Source organism: Salarias fasciatus, chromosome 20 (genome assembly GCF_902148845.1).
Source record: "Salarias fasciatus chromosome 20, fSalaFa1.1, whole genome shotgun sequence".
NCBI lineage: Eukaryota > Metazoa > Chordata > Actinopteri > Blenniiformes > Blenniidae > Salarias > Salarias fasciatus.
Genome location: NC_043764.1, coordinates 29,409,347 through 29,424,261, shown reverse-complemented (window position 1 = coordinate 29,424,261; position 14,915 = coordinate 29,409,347). Strand labels below are relative to the sequence as shown.

Genomic DNA, 14,915 nt, shown 5'->3' with positions numbered 1-14,915 from the left:
CAGCCACTCTGTGTTTTCCCGCTCTCTCAGGTCAGTAAAACGCTGAAAGCCACGCTCGCCGCCCTCCTGGACAACATGTGCGACAGCGACTGCAACCCGTCCCCCGACGTGCCCAGCAGCCTGTCCCACGAGCCCCCGGGAGGAGGCACCCTCCAGAAGCTGACCCTCGCCAAGCGTCGAGCCAATCAGCAGGAGACGGAGACCTACTACTTCACTGTGAGTCCAGGAACTCGCCTTTCAATTCAGCATCTGCCGTGTCGATTCGGTTCAGACGGATTTTCTTCTTTTCCGTCTCAGAAAGTGAAGGAGTTCCTCACCAGCAGTTCTCTGACCTTCAAGCTTCAAGCCAAACACGATCTTCTACACGACGCCATACAGAAAGGTAGAGGAGCTTCACAAAGAGTGTTTCTGTCCTGGTGGACACACACACTCACACGCCTAAAGAGACGGCTGATATCAAGGTTTCATAGACACAAAGCGTGTTTTGACAGCTGAAGTGTCAAGTTTTCATAGTTTTCCCTGCTAACTGACGCGGTGGCGCCACAGTGCTAGCGCTAACCCTCGATTGACGAAGGTGTATTGACTCATTCACGTATACGGCCTGGCGGACTGGAATAGGACAAGCTCTTCTCCGAATCCTGACTCGATTAGCATGTTGCTAACATGATAGCTCGCTAGTTCCCTTCTCTTTCCGCTCTTGTTTCGCTAGCTAACGACGAGAACTCTCCAGATGGCTTCAGTCACTTCAGAGTTTGACCAGTTTAGTCAGCTTCCCGCAACGCGACTGAATCGGTGATAAACAATCTGTTTGTTGTTCTGTGTTTCTTCCAGCTGAGGCCGTTGACAGCGACCCCTCCAGGTGAAGAACAGAATCACACATCATGAACTCTGAGCATGAGAGAGAGAGAGAGAGAGACAGAGAGAGAGAGAGCGAGAGCAGAGAGGACCATCAGCCAGCTTTAGCTGCAGGCTGGGGGACGTTGAGCTGGCGGAGGAGGAGTCATCAGCAGTGAATTAATCAATCCTGCATTTCATGTATTGTACTCCCCCCAGAATGCAATGTGCTCGGTCACTGCGAGTACGGAAGTCCAGACCCGTTTCCCAATTCTGCCACACACTCTTCACCACAGACATGCTCTCCTACATACAGGTAACACACACACACGCACATGCTGCATGCTTGCTGCAGCGCTGTCCATCCCTCTGAAAGACTTTTATTGAGAAAATGCCGTCGCACTGATGCAGCACATTTGGGGGTTGGTTGGGGGCTTTGGGCTTCATCCTCAACACACACACACACACACACACACACACACACACACACACACACACACACACACACTGGTGATCAAAGCGCCCCCTCCTCTCCCCGAGTTCACACACTGCCTCCATGTAAACGGCCATTCTCGTAGCTTACTGCTGGCTTCCTCTCCTTTCAGTCCACCTCCCCCCCTTTCTTTATCGCTTCCTCTCTCTCGCTTATGAGAGGGATTAAAATAATGCACTGGCCTCTTTGCTGCCTCCTCTCGACTCCTCCACTGAGTGTGTGTGTGTGTGTGTGTGTGTGTGCTCCTTCCTACTGCCTCTAAATCTTTTTCCCCTCGTATCGCCGCTCTCCCTTCTCCTCTAATCTCTGCTTGTTATTTCCTTTGTCCCCGCTGTGCTTGGCTTGGCGCAGGAGAAGAAGGCGAATGTCTCGGACACAGGTACCACGGCACAGCGCCGCCGCTGGGCTGTTCGCTCGTCTCACAAACAACACACACTCTGAACGCTGTCGCTGTCGTTTTAGAAAATCTAAATGGCACCAACATGATACAGTCCTGGTGATAATATCATCCCACAGCGCATGTTCATCCGGTATCACGCAGGTTTAATGTTCAAATGAAATGGTTTTGTTCCAACATTACACGGACTATTAATTTTTTAGATTATCAACAACTATCTTAAAATTATGCTTGAACCAATACTGTGCCGCAGGGAGGGTGTAACTTAACCCAGAAGCAAGCCGCTTCTCATTTCCATCTTAAAAAGTTAAATTATGGAACGAAATCATCACAGATTAGCGCTGATTTTATCTTTTAACGCCAACAGTATGATGGTCAGAGGAAAAAGGCTGGGGAAAAAAAAACCATCGTCAGCAGCGCTCAGCATGAGGCTGCCAGTTTTAACTGAGTAAGAGATGGAAAACGATGGTTTTTCACTGGATATCGAAAGAAAGGAGGAAGAGATTAAAATTGAAATCACGAGTTTTCCCAACATTCTGTCTGCCTAAACCAGAAGGCGGGTTCGGAAATAAGTTTCAGGAGCAATTTTTGGGTCAAAGTTAAATGATAAATTCAATCATCTGAAGACAGCAGCAGTTTAGTGCGGTTTAAACGCTTCGTGGGTGAAAGTCTCGATCCTGTTGGTCATTGTGTGTCTTTTATGGCTCTTCCTCTGTTCCTCTGCTCTTTTGTCTCCCCGTCCATTGTGCCCGGTCCTCCTCTTTTCTTGGCGCCTCTATCTGGGCTCCCCTTCTGTCTCCGTCGCCTCTCATCTCGCCTCGTCTAACCGTCTTTCCTCCGCAGAGCTCTGGGCAGCAGATCCCCGTGGTGGTTGAAAGCTGCATCCGTTTCATAAACCTTCACGGTGAGTCAGTTTTTATGAAGCCGCTGCTGAGCAAGCTTTGGACACAGCCAGTGAGTGGGCGGAGGTGTGTGTTTGTGTAGGACATTAGAAATATATGAACATGTGGTATAATGGAAATCTGTGTGTGTGTGTGTGTGTGTGTGTGTGTGTGTGTGTGTCAGGCCTCCACCATGAAGGAATATTCCGAGTTCCTGGCTCTCAGAGGGAAGTTAACCTACTCAGAGATGCGTTTGAGAGAGGTATGCAGCACATCGCTTTCTCCACTGACAAAAAAAACACAACATAAATCATTTATTCTTCAAAAAAAAAAAAAAAAAAAAGAATTTTTATGTGGAATCTAAAAACTGGAACCTACCATAATTCCCGGAGTATAAGTCAAACTTCTTTGCAGAAAGAGTTCAGTGTGTGAAAATAAATGCATCTTATCGTGGAAATCTTGTTTTTTTTCCCCTTTGTGAAGCATTGTTATGATGTGTGTGTGACTTATTGTCCCTGATTTCCAGTCAAATCTTGATATGAGTCACATGAGCAGTTAAGTTCTGGAAAATACAGTACATTCAGTTATAAAACTGTCTTTCACTAAAATAAATCCTGGGAATACACAACTTTTTAACATGAATTCTTGTGATAGAAGAAACGAGGAATGCTCGGTCAGAACACCCCAGTGAGATTAATGTTAGGTATAAAAGAGATCAAATTCTGATTTTAACCACTGATTCTGCTCCACCGTTTTCCCTTGACTGTCTTTTCTCAAGCCAGCTAAGTGAAGCGATTGAAGCTAGTTTAGGGTTAAAGTCAAGAGCTTTTTCTACAGCGATGCTATTGAGTCCATTCTGGGTGGAATTGATCCGAAATGTTTGAAAATATCCAACCAAGAGGGACTTCAGATCAAGTTAGCTCCATGAACAGTGTTACTATGCATTCTTACATTTGCTCACAGTTAAATAGAAAATACAGATCGTCTCTCTGAGTCACACTCATCCTCGCAAGTTAAACGAAGCTCATCGGCGTCCCTCAGTTTGTCCTCACGGCGCGTTTTGACGCGACTGACCACAAATGGCACAGCGTGCAGAGTCGCATCACGGTCCAGAGCAACGCTCTTATCTGCCACCAAAAATAACCATGAAAACACACTCGCAAAGAGGCTTCGGCTTGAAATATTCAGCAGGAGGTGCAACACGGCGGTGGAGCACAGACCGCCGCCGAGTTGTCCATCTGTAGTCGCACTGTCGTGTTTGAGGACTCAGACGATCGCTCTGAATTTAACTGATGGAGATAATTATTCCACACTCGACTCGCAATATTAGCAACGTTTCACAGCTTATCTGTTAGTCGGACAAATGATTCCTTTATAGCTGTGAGGCTTTTCTTTCTGCATTCTGACGCCCATTTTGCGCCCCCCTGCTGTGTTTGCCCCCTCCCTGCAGGAGAAGACCCCCTGTCGGACAGCGAGTGCGACCTGGACTCTGTGGCCGGAGTGTTGAAGCTGTACTTCAGGGGCCTGGAGCCGCCGCTCTTCCCCTACGACAGCTACTCCGAGCTGCTGGAGTGTGTCCGTAAGACCCCCGTCTCGTTCGCCCCACCTCTCCGTCCGTGCTTCTGCTTTTTTGCGCGGACTCCTTTCACTTAAGCTTTCCGATGTCTGCTTTTGATTTCACATCCTGCTTTGACACTTTCGTGAGAATAAAATACAAAGGCTACTTGTCATCAAGCATTGTTCAGCTGTGGTTGCTTCATTTAGCCAATGCTCTGTCGATGCAACATGCCGCAACCTTTTGCACTCTGGCTCTGCGTGTTTCTCTTCCCTCCATTTCCTCATTATTCCTGTTGGTGAATGCATTTTATTTTTTTTATTTTTTTTTGGCCCTGACACTCTGAAGTGCAATTTGCACAGCTAACCAAGATTGTCAACCTGCCTGGAGGTTGTTTACTCCCTGTAAATTCTTAGATTTCCCATCAGTGGTGTAACAAATGGACCCAGCCACCTCACCCCGGGAGCTGCAGCCCTTGTCACAGCATTTCTTTGAGTTGCGCATTTGACGCGGTTTATAGCCGCTGCAGGCGCGTTGGAAGTTAACCTGCAATCAGGGTGTTTTAATGCAACCCCGTTTCCTCTGAGAAGTTTCGGGCGGTGTGTAAAGTGGAGATAGGACTTCTTGCCATGCGGCTCATCTTGTGTCTCCTCCCCGTCGCGAGCAGAAATCGAGGCCGCGATGGAGAAAGCCGCCCAGATTAAAGCGATCGTCTCCACCTTCCCACGGCCTCTGCTCATCGTGATGCGTTACCTTTTCGCCTTCCTAAACCAGTGAGTCGAAGCAAGAAGCTCAGCGTGGGTCGATGTTCCCAAACCAGAAAGTCACAGTTTGTGTGTGTTTTTTTTTTTTTTCTTTTTTCTTTCCCAGCGTGTCTCAGTACAGCGACGAGAACATGATGCAGCCCTACAACCTGGCCGTTTGCTTCGGTCCGAGCCTGCTGAGGGGGCTGGATGCAGACGACGCCGTTGCCAGGCAGCCGCAGGTCAATGACCTTGTCAAAACCATGATCCTCCACCACGACATCATCTTCCCCGGCCAATCGGAGCAGCCGGGACCCGTCTATGAGAAGCACATGACGCTGGAGCAGGAGTACTGGTGGGTGTAAAAACCCCTCATTCATATTGTATTAGTGGTGGAAACACACACACACACACACACACACACACACACACACACACACACACACACACACACACACACACACAGAAACCAATGTGTGCAAAATGTAATACAAATCACATCACAGGAGCAAAATTATTATTCCACACACAAATATCATAGAGGTAAATTAAGGTACAATTAACACATAATGAAATGTATTCATGCTCAGTAAATGTGATAGAAAGTGTTTCCGCTTATTGTCATTTCATGGCTGGATGTCATTCTGGATTGGTTCTGTCCTTGGATGACATGTCGGAATAGAAAAACCGGGGCTCTTTTTTCCTCGAGGGGTTATGTGAGAGTTAAAGACTCGGCCTGAGATGTTTCCAAGAACATAAAGCTGCTTTCCCTCTCTGCCCTTTTTTTTTTTTTTCCTGGCTCATCCTTTTCAAGCTGAGGTTCATTCACAGCCAAAGGGCTTTCTGAGCAGCTTGCTGTGCTTTTGTGCAAAAACTGCTTAATACTATTAAGCTGATTGCTCACTCAAATTAAACACGAGCCGATCGCCTATCGGCGAGCTCAGAGAACCCTCCGAGCGCAGTTAATCACTCATAACATTGTGTTTGACATTCGGCTGAATCCGAAGTTTCATGGGATGTTTGAGGAAAACTGTGTAGCATTTGAACTTGCTTTAGCAGATGGTTATAAAGAAAGAGTGTGTTGTGTAAAAGCTGGTCTGTTGAAAGAACTGAAACTCTACATGATCACCAACCTTTGTTTCCTTTCTTGCTCATTTTCAGCGAACCGATCACAGAGGAGGGAGACGGAGAGGCCGAGCATCTGCCCAGCGAGGACGGTCAGTTTCTATAAGAGAATAGTCTCTCAGCCAATCACCCTATTGATCTATCAATCAACTAATCAATCCTACATTCTACCAACAATCAATCCATTAACCAGCCAACCAACTAATGAATCAATCAGTCCACCCACCAACCGACCAACCAGCCAAATAACCAACCTATCGATCTATCAATCAACTAATCAATTCATTAATCAACCAACAAAAAATTGAACCATTAACTGACCAACCAACCAACCCATTCACCAACCAACTAACCAACCAATCCACCGAACAAACAACCAACTAATCCATCAACCAACCAACCAACTCATATACCCACCCACCAACCAACTAACCAACCAACCAACCAAACACCCAACCAATCCACCAATCAACCAACCAACCAACCAATCAATCCACTGCCCAATTAACGAGCCAATCCACCTATCAAAAAACAAACCAATCCACTGGACAAACAACCAACAGGCCAGCTAACCAACCAACCAACCAACCAATCAACCAATCCACTGACCAATCAACCAACCAACCCACATACCCACCAACCAACCAACCAACCAACCAACCAATTAATCCACCAACCAACAACTAACCAGCCAATCAACCAGTGAACTAATCAATCAACCAACCAATCCACCAACCAACCAACCTACTAACCAACTAACCATTTGATCCCCAATCAGCCAACAACCAGTCAGCCCAGGATTTGATAAACCAATCGGACCAGAACTCAACAAACCAACCAGTTGATCCATCAACTAATCAGTTAGCCAACCAACCAATCAATTCCACCAATCAATCAATCAATCAATCAATCAATCAACAAACAAACAATTGATCCTTTCACCAACCAACCAACACCAATCAATCCATCAATCAGCCAGGCATTCCACTAACTAAACAACCAGCCAACTGTTACATCAAACAACCCAGTCAATTAATTAATTGATCAATCATCCATCCATCCACCCATCTATCCATCAACTAGTTTCTTGGTCAACTAACCATACAACCAACCAATCAACACAAATCAATCAACAAACCCACTAACTAGCCAACCAACTGTCAGTCAACTTCATTTGTTCAGCAACATGGTAGACCAAGAGAGATGACTGGAACCAAGTGTAGTAAAGATCACTTATGAAGACATTTGGGAACGTGTCATTGATTTTCTTGAGTTGAAAACCTGAAGCGTCATGAGCTTCACTCGTTCTGTGTGCAGAATGGGAGGCGGTGGCCATGTTTGACTACGTGGCAAGATCCCCCGCCGAACTCTCCTTCAAGCAGGGAGAGCCTCTCATCCTTCACAGCAAGGCCTCCTGTGATTGGTGGAGAGGTGAAGTGGGCGGGGTTAAAGGTCTAATCCCTCACAAGTACATCAGCGTCTTGGAAGGGTGAGTTTGAATATGAGGTCTTTCTTTAGAAAAAAAATCATGAATAATGATTTTCCTTTGTTTTTACTCAAATAGCTTGTTGCGTACCATAGTTTCTGAACGCAGCATTAGTGGGGTTAATTCAGTTTCATTTCCAAAAGTGAGCAAGCTACTGTGAGCAAACGGAGTGCAACAGGATTACTATTTTGACACATACAAAAACATGACTGATTTTTTTCCAGGCAGAAATGCAATCGCATGTTATTCCAAGATATCTTCCCTCTGAAATGTGTCATCATTAAGATTGCCATGAAGCCAAATAAATCAGTTACAGTATGAGGGGTTTCTGTAGAAATGTGGCACAGCATGAAGTTTATCTGTTTTATTTCATGTCTGCTAACATTCCAAGTCATTTAGTTCTGGACACACATGGTTTCACTCCTCCTCCTTCCGCCTACAGACATTTTAGTGTGTAGCATTTCAATAAGTCCCATATTTAAACTTGTACTGGTTTATGCTTTCTCCAGTGAAATGCAGACTTAATATAACTCTCTCCTATTCTCTCGCTCCCTCAGGACAGAGCGAGGGAAAAGAGAGGAAGGAGGAGGAGGAGGAGGAGGAGGCAGCACTGGAAACCTGTCAGCAGAAGATCCACAGATGGAGAACACAACCCGGTACACACACAAACTTGCACTGCGGCTACATGTTCACACACCAGTAAACACATGTGTAACTGATGCATGCAGCAGAGTCAAGTTCAGCCGCTTCCACACGGTTATGCTCAGACGCCCACTGCCTCATACACACATGTCAGGACACACAGTGCAGTGTTTGACTGCATGTGTGTGTGTGTGTGTGTGTGTGTGTACACTCTGACAGGATGCGGGTGAACAGTGATAGCGCTTCGTTGCCGGGGAGACAGAGAGGAGGTGAGGGGAGCCCCAACCGAAAGCCGCCGACCTCCCCGGCCACGCGGCACCTGCCAGTGTAAGCTCGAACCCCGACACGGTGCATGTTGCACGGTGCACGGTGCACACTGCACGCTCATGGCAGGGACGTCAACCAGAGGGTCAACCAGGGGTCAACCAGGGGTCAACCAGGGGTCGGCACACTGACCTGGCATAGTGGGGAAATTAGAGGGATGTTAACTGCAAGTTTTTTGAGAAAAAGTAAACATTGTTGGAAAACAGCAGGAGGCGTCGCGCTGTCTCAATACTGAAGTTTCATTCATACACCATATATTTTAGAATTTTAGAATTTTAGATTCCTCTTTTATTCTTAGCCTAATATTCAGCATTTTGGATCGTTTTGTTATTACGGAGCGAAAGGCACACCAGAGTCAAATTCCTTGGCTAACTAAAGCTGATTCTGATTCTGAAAATGCTCCCATCTCCCTTTGAACTTGAAAAATGTAGCTGAAACGTGCTTTACTTCCACATTTGTTTTTCTGCACACGTACAGGTAGATTGGCAACACTGCCGAAGACGATTTGCAGTGTTTGTCTTCCTCACATATGAATTCAGCAGCTCTTCTTCAACAATGTATTATTATTTACTACAGTATCATCTGCATAAGTGGAAACCCAATCATTCTGCATGCTTCATATAAATGGATTCAATGTTCATATTTTACATTCCTCTACACTCTAAAAAAATAAGGCATCAATTAATGACCTGCTGTCCAAACCAGTGTTTTTGGTGGTTGACAAATTGCAGCACTGCCTCCCAGCAGACAAAATGAGGAGAGTTATTGTGAACAAATAGAGAAAAAAGCTAGTTTCCTTTGAGCTGCACCAAAGAGCGGTGGATATGTGATGTTGATGCTTAAGCCAGACTATAGAAAAACTATAATCACTGTTCTTGTGGCTCAAAACCAGTTTAAGAAATGAGTAATGTTTTCATGTTGTACACCACTGAATTGTTCCATGTGAACTTGCACTGTAATAATTCAGGGTTAGGCTCATCCTCAGTCTCACCTCTTTCCCGTATTCTGTTTCGTCCAGGTCTCAGGAGAGAAGACACACGTTGGATACTGTGAGACAGACGAGCTTCAGGCCGACAGACAGACCTCCGTTCGTTCAGCCAGAACGACCTGCTGTAGATAAGGTGGGAAAACACAAAATACCAATTAGTCTGCACTTATTGGTTTTCTGTGATTACAAATTTCACTTGACGTTACGATGTTATTAATTATGTAACAGTTTCATTACAGACATGAATACTGTGCACGTGCACGTGTAATTACACACCCAGATCAAAATGCACACACTCACCAGTCACTCTGCTCCTACATGAGCTTCGTACATTCAGACTTTTCGACATGCAGATGACCTAAAGATCGATATGGACACACAGTCAGTAGCAGGAATGTGTGGCTCACTTGGACTCGCTCTGGTCCTTCATCATCGTTTACATCAAGACGCGTCTCGGAGGACCTCAGCGTCCATGTGAGGATGAGTTTCACCGTTAATCCTCCCGCTCCTCCCTCAGGAGATGATCAGCCGTCAGATGAACTCTGTGTTCAAGGAGCTCCTGTCACGCCAGCCCCCGGTGCAGCCGTCCGCCCTCGCCGCCCACACCGCCCACGCCGCCCCAGCCCATTCTGCTTCTTCATCGTCCTCCTCCTCTTCCTCTTCGTCCCTCCCCCAAGCTGCTCCGGCTGCCAAAAAAGTGGGATTCGGCCTCCGAGGACGGGCCCTTTTCCGGCCGGTGGACTGAGAATCTCCCGTCGGTTGTCTGAGGATTACTGACGCTGATGCCCGTCAAGCATTTGGTGAAGATCTTGGGATTATTTTTCTGACACGTGTATGATAATTGTGTCTCTGCCATCTCATAGTGCCACTAGTCTTGGTGCCGTGTTACTGTCCGTCCAGTGTGTCTGTTTTCCAGCCCTAATTTTCTATTAATTTTTTTTTTTTCATTTTTTCCAGCCTTTTTTTAATATATATATAATTTTTTGGGGAGAATCAGGGATGTGACTTCGCCAGAGATTTATCACCAGACTGAATTTTAAAGTGGTTGCCATGATGCTTATACTGTACATCAACAGCAAAAGACTTAAGCTGCCCCCTAGTGGCAGGTCTGAGATCAGCTCACCTTTGTAGTGTTTGCTTTATTGGAAAAAGTTAACTGATCTTGGACCTGTGTCTAGGAGTGCCTTCTCATCTTTCTCTCTTTGTGCTTGTTTCACGTGGAAAGACTCAATAGGTTGAAGCTTTCCATAATCATTTCAGAGGCGTGTTCTAGGACTACGGGCCCCAAAGTGTTCATTATTTCAAGAAAAATGGTACAAAAATAAGGATGCGAATGAAGACTGTGTAAAATATCTGAAAGAACCAGCAGTTTGTGGAATAACGGGAGACAAATGTTCCCAGGATGATCTGGATTTTCTTCAGCTTTTAACGTCTTTTGGGTTAAGATCAAGCACAAAACGTTTTGCTTATGTTTTGGAAAGGGTTTAAGATTTCAGTTTTAGCTTTTTCTTTTTAATAGTTCAACATCGCTCCTATCATTAATATGGCTGCAAGAGGTCGACGTACAGCTTCCGTTTTGCCTCATGTCTGTGTGTGTGTGTAGGAACTGACTTAATCCACTCTACTGACTCCTTTAAGCTTCCAGATGCTAACGAACCAGCAGACAAACCAGAACAGCATTACATCAGGATTTTGCCTCCGAGCAGTGTTAGCTTTTGGTTTGAGAGAGAACTTCTTGGTTTCAAATAAATGCTATTTCTTTTTTAACACGTTAATGCTACGTAATTTAAGCAAGCTAATTATCCCGACTCCTACAGTAGCTTGCTAGGTTAGTAGCCTTGCTAAGCTCAATGGAAACCAAAAGCTGTTAGTTTTCGGGTACTTGTGGTTATTGTGAATGGCTGAATTTGACACCTGTTGTTTATCTCTAACTCTGAAAGGCTGAAAACTGGCATGGTGTTGGCTAAATTTATAAAAAATACATTGAAATGAAAGTGTGAATTAATTATTGTGTAATTTTGATCATTTAAAGAACAACACACTTGATTGTTGGCATAGTTAATGGGGCTTTACTGATAGCCTGTTCCAGTTGCCTTGATTCTAGGGATTTTAACCAGAACTAAAGTTAAGGATACTTTACTTTTTACTATGGCTGTACTCAGTGTGACTTTTTTTTTCAAAAATTAAATCATGATTTATGTTTTTAGAGCACAATGGGAACTTTTTGGAACATTTCATGGCTTGAGTCTCCTGTTGTCTGACTATGTTGGGATCAAATGAGGGCTACCAGTGGGATTTTTAGAGATAGAAATTTCATTTTGAATTGGGAATAACGAGCCCAGAGACACTGTTAGCTCTTCAGATGTTCTTGCACAGCTGAGCGCTTCCCTAAAGTGAGCTTGTACCTCTGAAGAGTACCTTTAAATCTCTATCTGAAATGGTTCAGGCTGCTACTTTTGAGGCATGCCTGACGGAGCCATTTTAGAAATAAAGTCAAAAGCAAAAACGATCTACTTTCAAGGTACAACATGTGAGATTTAAGTGATGCCTCAGTCACTTTTTAACCACTGGATCATTGAAAAGATCCATTATTCGTCCGCCGGGCCGGGACGACTAGATTTCCCTGCTGTTTTGGGCCAAAGCAGAAGAGAAGAGTAGCGGTCTGTTTATTTTCATTCCTGATTTCCAGATGAATTGATTCCGTTTTGTGAATGGATGGTTAGGATTATGTCGACTGAGTGGCAGTGAGTTTCTCATAGTTTAATCAGTTTGCTGATAATCGTTGCCAAGAACTTCGGTACTCACGGAATTGCCTGTTCTTAATTGTTTGTTTCTCGTCTTCTTTTCTTGGACAAAGCAAGAATGTGGTACAGTGACTCATTAAACCACCTTGTGGCACAAAGTGTTATTACAACACTGATCTGTGGCTAATGGTTAGCTTGTTACAGCATTCAGATTGCTTTTAGGCTCATTTTTGACTGAAATATTACAGACCTGTACCTTTAAAGGGATTGTTATAGAATTTAGATCCAATAACATCATTGAGTTTTGATACTTTTCACAGGATTTCTGCTTCATTTGAATCATTTTTACATTGAACACTTTGAGGGTCTGTGTATGACAAGTAGAAAAACCGTTAGCGACGAGGTAAAAAGTTATTGATTTTCATTTTCTTGCGTAGCAGCATCCAGTGTTTGAACACACACACACACACACAAACACACACACACACACACACACACACACACACACAAACAGAAGAAACGTAGAAACACACTCCCCTTCATATGTGATACAAGGCCTGACCCACGGGCCAGAACTCAGGGCTTTTGCAGAGTTACAGACGGGCTAACTCAGGTTTGGCTGCAAAGGAACGAGTAAAGAGTCTCTCTCAGGTCTTTGGTTGACTTAACTCTTCAACTGGAAACTGTGCCCAAGCCTCAAGAGCCAAATCCATCCCCCAGGTCAGGGAGGAGCCGCCGCCGACTTCCTCTGTTTAAACTGTGAACGCGACGTTTCCGAGCCACCATTGAAACGCCTGTCTCATCCATCCACGCTACGCTGCATTTTAGCGCGAGCCCCCCCCCTCCCCACACACACACACACACACACATGCAGGCACACAGGCCCCGTTTAAACACGGGTTTCAGGATTTCCACAATTACTTTGATTCCAAAAGCATTGGAAGTATTCTCACATTGAGTGCCCCCCCTCCCCCCTCAGTTTTAGTGTCATAGGCACATGGGTTTACTTGAGTTTGGCTTATTTTTCAATGGATTCTGCTTCTACGATTGAAACATCCTGTTATTTTGGATCACTTGTATGAAGATGTCACTAAATTTACTGTGTCCAGCTGTATATGTGGTTTAAAAAAATATGAATACAATAAAGATGACAAAGTGGAGAATGAAAAAAGGCATAAATGACGGTTTTCCTGCAACCATTACAGGACCAGCTTCTGCATAAACGCTGATTTCTTTAAAGAAATGTATTGAAATGTAACAGTTAACACAGTTGCACATTATGTGTAATGACTTCAAGCTCACTGTTAAGGCCTCAGTGTGCTTCCCCGTCGCCGCGACGTCGCTCCTACGACGTCTACGCCGTAGCCCTACGTCGGGCTACGCTAGGGCTTGACGCGCACCTCCCAAAAATCGTGACTTGGCATCGAGGCGAAGCGTGGTGACGTGAACGTCGAGGGCTGTGATTGGTCCGCTTTCGCATTGTTTATAGAATAAAGTAGAACTCACACGGAATGCTTTTCTGATCCGAAAAGTGCTTCGGGAGAAATTTAGATCCAAAATTGAGCGGCGCACATCCCTGTACTGTTAGCAGACGGGGCTATGTGTATAGCCGCTCCTAAAACGGCTTTAATCGTCCAAAAACTCATTAGTTTCACCAACATTTCATCAGGGTCCGCTCACGCCTCTCCTCCACGACAGCCCGGTGTTGCCAGATATGTCATATATGCAGATATATGTTCGGTAATGCACGGGTGTCTAGATATCTGTGTCTATAGATCTATGTCTAGGTAAAGCCGGAGCTACGGAAGCCACATTGTTATTGTGACTGCCTAGCCTAGCAGCTCGGCGGTGAAATTGCAGAGGAGGTCGTTCCCTTGACGCAGAACGGTGTAGGTTTTCCGGCGTAGGAACGACGTCGCGGCGACGGGGAAGCATTCTGAGGCCTTTAGGTCTCATCATTTATTTACTGTAAAATCCTGAAACAATCTGACTTCCCCTGAAAAAGAAGACTGTCCACATTGCTTCAGAATGAGTGAGTATCGAATACTACTAATCAAGCCTTCACAGATGTGTAATAACTCATGCTGTGCGTCTTCTTTTTCCTGGAGCTGATCCTCTGATTCCCTCGAAGGAGAAGCCCTCTCTGATCTCTCACTCAGCCGATACGGAGGAGGAAGAGCCTTCAGAATGAGATCAATGAGCAGATTAGATTAGCAGCTCTGCTCTGAATTCTGCTCTGTGGAACTGCTTGCCTTTGCAGTCTAATAACGTGGTAATCTTCTTCATCTTCACTGCTCTGCCTCTCTAAAAGTCTCCATTATATATAGCTCCACGTTCAATGACTTCCTGCCAATTAACCCCCGTCATCCTGAACTATTCTGAACAACCATTGATTCTTCAATCTAATTCTCAAAAATAAAAAGTTTATATTCCTCATCTTATATGCCCTTCGTGTTAGTTTTTGTTACATTCTGATTTTCAATGACCAGCGCAGTGGAACTAGTAGTTAAAATCCCCTGACCTCCACTCCAGCTTCACAGTGAACAGAACCCTGGCTCGTCGCTGTGTTAAACACTCCTGTCTAAGGCCATTAATGCGGATTTCCACATTATCAGCATGTGCTTGAGTGTCATTGTCTCTGCGTGGAGACTGTACCGCAGGGCTGTAACGTGAGCTTTTACACCATCCACTCCTCCTCTTAAA

General features: G+C 45.1%; 1 protein-coding gene across 3 annotated transcripts in view; it reads left to right on the top strand.

Annotated features, from left to right (window-relative positions):
• arhgap4b (Rho GTPase activating protein 4b) overlaps positions 1-13,335 on the top strand; it is a 33,280-nt gene extending 19,945 nt beyond the window's left edge. The window contains exons 10-24 of one of the 3 annotated variants that reach the window (XM_030118230.1): positions 31-216; positions 298-382; positions 832-859; positions 1,054-1,150; positions 2,568-2,628; positions 2,790-2,867; positions 4,056-4,184; positions 4,828-4,933; positions 5,031-5,258; positions 6,065-6,120; positions 7,346-7,517; positions 8,072-8,170; positions 8,376-8,483; positions 9,499-9,601; positions 9,986-13,335. In XM_030118230.1, coding sequence (XP_029974090.1) covers positions 31-216; positions 298-382; positions 832-859; positions 1,054-1,150; positions 2,568-2,628; positions 2,790-2,867; positions 4,056-4,184; positions 4,828-4,933; positions 5,031-5,258; positions 6,065-6,120; positions 7,346-7,517; positions 8,072-8,170; positions 8,376-8,483; positions 9,499-9,601; positions 9,986-10,213 — 1,764 coding nt within the window. In that variant the 3' untranslated portion in view covers positions 10,214-13,335. Of the gene's footprint in view, positions 1-30; positions 217-297; positions 383-831; positions 860-1,053; positions 1,151-1,678; positions 1,707-2,567; positions 2,629-2,789; positions 2,868-4,055; positions 4,185-4,827; positions 4,934-5,030; positions 5,259-6,064; positions 6,121-7,345; positions 7,518-8,071; positions 8,171-8,375; positions 8,484-9,498; positions 9,602-9,985 lie in introns of all 3 variants that reach the window. The other 2 variants (XM_030118231.1, XM_030118232.1) reach the window with 2 other exon arrangements.
• The last annotated feature ends 1,580 nt before the right edge of the window (positions 13,336-14,915 follow it).